General features: G+C 47.3%; 1 protein-coding gene across 1 annotated transcript; it reads right to left on the bottom strand.

Annotated features, from left to right (window-relative positions):
• Positions 1 to 5,741: 5,741 nt before the first annotated feature.
• On the bottom strand, positions 5,742 to 6,228 carry LOC133050351 (prefoldin subunit 6). Its single transcript, XM_061134507.1, has one exon. It carries the CDS (start codon positions 6,191 to 6,193, stop codon positions 5,804 to 5,806), a length of 390 nt encoding a protein of 129 aa, XP_060990490.1. The 5' UTR covers positions 6,194 to 6,228; the 3' UTR covers positions 5,742 to 5,803.
• Positions 6,229 to 7,553: the final 1,325 nt, after the last annotated feature.

Genomic DNA, 7,553 nt, shown 5'->3' with positions numbered 1-7,553 from the left:
AGATCCCATGTGCCACAACTAAAGACCCTGTGTGTAGCACTGAAAACTGAAGATGCCATGTGCCACAACTAAAGACCCTGTGTGTAGCACTGAAAACTGAAGATCCCATGTGCCACAACTAAAGCCCAGCCCAGCCAAGTAAGCAAGTAGATATTAAAAGCAAGTAAGAGTTCATCAAAGTTGCTAAACAGAATATCAGTCTACTAAAAGCAATCTGTTTGTATACATCTGCTACAAACATCTAAACATTTTTAAAAAAATTAAAAAAAATAAGCAAATATAGTTTTCCCATGTGGCGCTAGTGGTAAAGGACCTGCTTGCCTTTGCAGGAGACATAGGAGATGTGGGTTCAATCCCTGGATCAGGAAGATCCCCTGGAGAAGGGAATGGCAATCCACTCCAGAATACTGCCTGGAGAATCCCATGGACAGAGGAGCCTGGCAGGCTACAGTCCATGAGGTTGCAAGGAGTCTTATACGACTGAAGTGACTTAGCACTCACAATGGCTCATGGGTTAAAAATTCACTTGCAGTGCAGGAGATATAGAAGACAGAGGTTTGATCCCTGGGTTGAGAAGATCCCCTGGAGAAGGAAACGGTGACCCACTCCAGTATCCTTGCCTGGGAAATCCCATGGACAGAGGAGCCTGGTGGGCTACAGTCCATGGGGTCGCAAAAGAGTCAGACACGACTGAGCAAGTAAGCACACACCACAGATACGCACAGTCCTGGGGGACTGCTGATGTTAGTCCTATTGGTCATCAGACCTGGGCGATCTGGAGGTGTCCCTTGGGCAGCAGTCACAAAACTCAGGGCTCCAGAGGGGTGTGAGCGCCAGCCTAGGACACAGCAAGCAGGCTGCAGCAAGGCGGAGGAGGAGCCCAGGGATGGCATCTCTGAGGGTTCCTCCTGGGCCCTGCACGTGGGTCAGCGCTAAAGCCTGCCCTTCGGGCTGAAGGTCCCGGTCAGCAAGCAGGCCTCTTCCACAGACAGCCTGGCAGCACTTAGGCTGCTGTCTGCGTGTCGTCCTCAGGGTGGGAACCTGCCAAGAACTGTCCTCCAGTCGTCACAGCCTTGTGGGACCCAGGAGCAGTCCTCCTAGGCCACCAGAACCGGGTGATCGAGAGACGTTGCCTGGAGGCAGAGGGCGGCTGCAGAAACGGGGGCACAGGCACCCCTAAAGCTCCCGTTTGAGAGTCAGCGGTGCTCCCGAGCCTGGTAGGGGGAGGGTGCGGTGACAGGGCCGCCCCTGGGATCTCGCCATCGGGTCACCGGCAGCCTGGGTGTGCGTTTAGTTAGAAGCCACCCCTCGGGCGGCAGCTGTGATGATGACCTGGTCCGGTGCATCCCCAGGAAGATGGCGCTCTGGGGTCTGTTTGCTCTTGCTGTGACCTGCGTCTGGTGCCCGGTGAAGAGTTTCTCCATCGCTTACAGTCCTGTGAGCCCTGCAGACGTGCGCACCTTGCCCAAATAGGAGGCAGGTGATGTCCAGGTGTCCCCTGGTGGCAGCCAGAGGAATCGTGCTGGGAACGGACCAGAAGGTGCAGTGAGGCAGGGAGACGGTGTGAGGATTGCATTGTTCATCCTGATTCCCAAGAGCCACTCCGTGGGCCCCTGCGCATGTGCCTACCGAGAACCCACCCCAGGTTGCAACCCCATGGACAAGCAAGCGGGCCGCTTTCTCAGAAAGACGAGGGGTGTGTCTCCCTTGCTGCCTGTGGGCAGGGGGCCCACCAGAGACTCTCAGATCATCACAGTCCAGCGGATCCCAGCAATGCAAAGTGCCCTCACCTCCCCAGCAATCAAGGGGTTTCTCCTTGGGGGCAGCCACAAAAACTGTAGCCCCACCTCACCACCCCCCTGACATGAAAACTGGGCCACAGATGTGCATGAAAAGTACCTCCCCCCCAATTCCTGGGGAGGTCTCTGCGCTCTAGAGCTGCAGGGGAAGAGGGAGCAGACATGCCTGATGCCCGAGGCAAGGTGAGGGAGAGCAAAAATGAGGACCTGGAGTTCCAAGAAAATACAGCATGCTGGAGCTCGGCAGAGGGGGACATCAGACGGGGTAGGCTGGGGGCAAGGCTTGGGTTTTGGGGGGAAAAAAAGATGGCACGGGTGGGTGGTCCCACCAGCTCCAGTGGGTACCCCTGCAGGCATCTGAAAGTGAAAGTCGCTCAGTCGTGTCTGACTCTTTGTGGCCCCACGGTCTATACAGCCCATGGAATTCTCCAGGCCAGAATATTGAAGTGGGTAGCCTTTCCCTTCTCCAGGGGATCTTCCCAACACAGGGATGGAACCCAGGTCTCCTGCAATGCAGGCGGATTCTTTACCGCTGAGCCACCAGGAAGCCCACAAGTGAGATGCCGGTGCTCTAAGTTCAGCCCGTGAGGCTCTTGCACGTGAAGCCCTGGTGTGATGAGCTGGGCCCTTCGGCAGGTGGGTCCCAGCGGGTGAGCCCTTTGAGGGCCATTCCTCAGACAGCCTTTGGGCCTCAAGCATAGCAGTCCCTTTTTTCAAAGCTAGTTGTCCGGGGGCTTCCTCCTCTGGAGGAAGTCTTAAGGGTTGGGGTGCCTGATGTGCGGCCCAAACCCTTTGCTTCACGAACTGGGGTTGTGAGATCCCTCCCCGGGGTGCGTGGTGGTAGCACCGTGTTGACCTCTCCTGGTGGATGTGTTGTGGCTTTGATCTCATGTGCTCCATGTGTAACCATCACTCAGCTGCTTTTGAGGCTTTTCTTTCACGAAAATACGAAATTGTTTGCATGTAGCTGTAGATTCAGGCTGTCTGTGGGAGGAGGGGGGTTCAGAATCCCTCTATGTTGCCATCTTTTTTTTTTTTTTTTGACATGTACACACTGCTATAATTTTGGCTGTGCTGGGACTTTGCTGCTGCAGGGAGGCCTTCTCCAGTTGCGGACAGCAGGGGCTGCTCTCCAGCTGCAGTGTGAGGGCGTCTCCCGGAGGTGGCTTCTCTTGTTGCGGGGGCTCAAGTTCTCGGCTGAGTGGGCTTCAGCAGTCGCAGCGCAGGCCCCGGTGGTTGTGACACAGGCCTGGATGCTCCAGAGCATGTGGAAGCTTCCCGGACCAGGGACCGAACTCGTGTGCCTACACTGGCAGGTTGATTCTTATCCACGGCGCCATCCGAGAAGTCCTATATTGTCATCTTGAACTAAAGCTGTTTCCTTGGATACTGGATGATGCCATTCAGGTCCAAGATTATATGTGAAAGTGGTACCCCATGGTCACCCATGTGAGGATGTAGACGCAATGTTGGGTCTGTCTTCCAACTCCGTAACCAATTTTTTTTTTTTTCCTATAAACGTGTGGATCATCAAACCTCTACCAGGGGACTCTGAAATTCTTAAGCTTTCCTTTGCAGCAGCACCAGAATTGGAGAGGAAGTTCTAAAAAGAGTATTGCCTTTGCCAGCAAAGAGCATTTAAACTGTTCTTTTGAGAAAGAGCATTTTTTCCCCTTGTCCCTCTGCTTCCTGTTGGATTCATGCTCCAGCACTGACGAGGTCCCTGATGGCCCAGGCGTGGTATCTGAGTATCCAGGCTGCCCTGGCAGGGGAGGAGGCCTGGCCCCTGACACCTTGAACTTCCTGTGTCTCTGGTTGGCCTGGGTGACCACCTTAATGCAAAGGCTACAACTCAGGGCAGCCATAAGGGTGCGATGCATAAAACCAGGTATGGGGCGAGGAGAGTGGAGCCAGGACAAAAGAAAAGAAAGTGAAAGTCGCTCAGTTGTGTCCGACTCTTTGCGACCCCATAGACTACACAGTCCATGGAATTCTCCAGGCCAGAATGCTGGAGTGGGTAGTCTTTTCCTTCTTCAGGGGATCCTTCCCAACCCAGGGATCAAACCTAGGTCTCCCGCATTGCAGGAGGGCTCTTTACCAGCTGAGTTATCAGGGAAGTCCTGTGGAGTCAGAATACCCTTTCATTTCTAGGGCCATCATCCTCTCCACCACTTTCACAGGTTCACCAACCAGAAGATCTTGCTGTTTTTTCAGCATTAAAAAAATTCTTTTGAAAAGAACTAAACAGACATTTCTCCAAAGAAGACATACAGATGGCTAACAAACACATGAAAAGATGCTCAACATCACTCATTATCAGAGAAATGCAAATCAAAACCACAATGAGGTACCATTACACGCCAGTCAGGATGGCTGCTATCCAAAAGTCTACAAGCAATAAATGCTGGAGAGGGTGTGGAGAAAAGGGAACCCTCTTACACTGTTGGTGGGAATGCAAACTAGTACAGCCGCTATGGAGAACAGTGTGGAGATTTCTTAAAAAACTGGAAATAGAACTGCCATATGACCCAGCAATCCCACTCCTGGGCATACACACTGAGGAAACCAGATCTGAAAGAGACACGTGCACCCCAATGTTCATCGCAGCACTGTTTATAATAGCCAGGACATGGAAGCAACCTAGATGCCCATCAGCAGATGAATGGATAAGGAAGCTGTGGTACATATACACCATGGAATATTACTCAGCCGTTAAAAAGAATTCATTTGAATCAGTTCTAATGAGATGGATGAAACTGGAGCCCATTACACAGAGTGAAGTAAGCCAGAAAGATAAAGAACATTACAGCATACTAACACATATATATGGAATTTAGAAAGATGGTAACGACAACTCTATATGCAAAACAGAAAAAGAGACACAGAAGTACAGAACAGACTTTTGAACTCTGTGGGAGAAGGTGAGGGTGGGATGTTTCGAAAGAACAGCATGTATATTATCTATGGTGAAACAGATCACCAGCCCAGGTGGGATGCATGAGACAAGTGCTCGGGCCTGGTGCACTGGGAAGACCCAGAGGAATCGGGTGGAGAGGGAGGTGGGAGGGGGGATCGGGATGGGGAATACGTGTAAATCTATGGCTGATTCATGTCAATGTATGACAAAACCCACTGAAAAAATAAATTAATTAATTAATTAAAAAAATTCTTTTGAGTTATAATATACATTCAGAAAAGTACACATATCCTGAACATACAGCTGGTAAGCTTCTATGGCCTAGCCAACTCCAAGTCATCAATACCCAGATAACAAGGCAGAATTACTAGGACTCGATCCCTTTCATTTACTGCCTCTGCCCAATAACCACTCTCCTAACTTTTAATATTATAGATTAGTCTTTTAAAGTCATTTTTTTCCAATTTATTTAAACTAAAAAAAAAAAAAAAAATTCTCCCACCCCCACCTCCAGCAACTAACCAATCTGTTCCCTGTATTCATGAGTTTAAAAAAATTATTATTTTTTTAATTTAAGATTTCACATGTAAGAGAGTTGTTTTTGTATTTGTCTTCCTCTGACTTTATTTCACTTAGCATAATGCCCTCAAGATCTATCCATATTGCTGCAAATGGCAAGATTTTGTTCTTTTTATGGTTGTATGATATTCCACTGTGTGTGCATATATGTACCACATCTCCTTTATCCATCCGTCCATTGATGGACACTTAGTTTGTTTCCATATCTGGCTACTGTAAATAATACTGCAGTGAACATGGAGGTGCGTATATATAAAGTTAGTATTTTCATTTTGTTTGGATAAGTACCCAGAAGTAAACTGCTGGATCATGTGGTAGTTTTACCTTTAATTTTTTGAGAGCCTTCCATACTGTTTTCCGTGGTGGCTGTACTAATATGCATGCCCACCAATAGAGCACAAGTGTTCCCGTTTCTTTTTTTTTTTTTTATATTTTCACATTTAATTAACTACAGTATAGACCCTAGAGCTGCCTCATTCCTTCCCCTCCCCCACCCCCCAGGACAGGGTCAGGCCTTCCCAGGAGCCCCTGCCTTTGCCGCCTGCGCCCGCTGAAACTCCTGCTGCAGCTGAGCAAGGGTCTCCCTCTGTTGTTCTGACTGCCGCTCTAGGTCCCGGAGCTGGGATTCATATCGCTTAATCTCAGCTGTGATGTAGTCCAGCCTTTTCCCCACTGTGGCCCGAGCTTCCCCCAGCTCCTGTTTGACCAGCACCGGCCCCAGAAGTTTAAACACCACGTTGGACCCATCCAGCAGAGCCAGTTCCTCCTTCACGATATTATTCTCTGTTAGTTGTGCCTCTAGTTTCTGCCTCCCTGACATGGATTTACTCAAGTCCTTCTGCAGCTGTTGATATTTCTCCACTTCTCCCTGCAGCTTCTTCTGGATTAGCTCAGCCATGGCAGGGACGAAAGCGCTCTCGCTTCAGTATTGGTGAACCCCGTGTTCCCGTTTCTAAACCTCCTCACCAACACTTGCTAGTTTTGTCTTTTTCATAATGAGCATTGCGACAGGTGTGAAATGATATCTCATGGTGGTTTTGATTTGTGTTGCCTTGATGATTAGTGATATTGAGCATCTTTTTATGTCCCTGTTGGCGATCTTTATATCTTCTTTGGAAAAATATGTCCAGACCCACTGCCCATTTTTAGATCGTTGTTTTTTGCTGTTAAGTTCTATCAGTTCTTTACGTATTTTGGATATTAGCCCTTAATCAGATATGTGACTTGCAAATATTTTACCCCCTCAGGTAGCTTGCCACTGCATCTCATTGACAGTGTTCCTCGCTGTGCAGAACCTTTTTAGTTTGATGAAGTCTCACTTGTTTATTTTGCTTTTGTTGCTTTTGCTTTGGGTGCCAGATTTGGAAAATCATCACCAAGATGTATGCCAAGGAGCTTATCACCCATGTTTTCCTCTAGGAGTGTTATGATTTCAGGTCTTATATTATGTCTTTTATCAATTTTGAGTTCATTTTAGTGTCCAGTGTAAGATGGTGGTCAAGGTTCATTCTTTTGCATGTGGCTGACCATTGTTCTCAACATCATTTACTGAAGAGATCCTCCTCTCCCTGTTGTATAGTTCTGTCTCCTTTGTCATGAATTAATTGACTATGTTTATGTGAGTTGATTTCTGAGCTCTCTATTGGTCTGTGTCTGTTTTATGTCAATACCAAATCTTTCACCTACTATAGCCTTGAAATGTAGTTTGAAATCAGGGAGCATGTTGGCTCTAGTTTTCTTCTTCTTTCTCAAGATTGTTTTGGCTATTCAGGATCTTCAGTGGTTCCATGCAAATTTTAGGTTTCTATTTCCGCAAAACATGCCTTTGGAATTTTGATAGGAACTGCACTGAATCCATAGATTGCTTTGGGGAGTATGGACATTCTATAACAATATTGGTTCTTCCATTCCATGAACATGGGTGTCTACATATATTTGTGTCATCTTGGATTTCTTTCAGTAATACTGTGTAGTTTTCAATATACAGATCATTCACTTCCTTGGTTAAATTTATTTCTAAGTATTTTATTCTTTTTGGAAGTTATAAATGGGATTTTCCCCCTTAATTTCCATTCGTGATATTTGTTACTAGTATGTAGAAAAAACAACAAATTCTTGTACATTTTGTAACTTACAGCTTTACTGAATTTGTGAGGTCTACTAATTTTTGATGGAGTCTTTGGCTTTTTAATGTATAATATGTCATCTGCAAATAATGAAGTTTAGTTTTTTCTTTCCAATTTGGATTCCTTTCATAT

The sequence above is a fragment of the Dama dama genome, chromosome 32 (genome assembly GCF_033118175.1).
Source record: "Dama dama isolate Ldn47 chromosome 32, ASM3311817v1, whole genome shotgun sequence".
Lineage (NCBI taxonomy): Eukaryota > Metazoa > Chordata > Mammalia > Artiodactyla > Cervidae > Dama > Dama dama.
The sequence above is the reverse complement of the archived record's forward strand: the minus strand, read 5'-3'. Positions and strand labels throughout refer to the sequence as shown.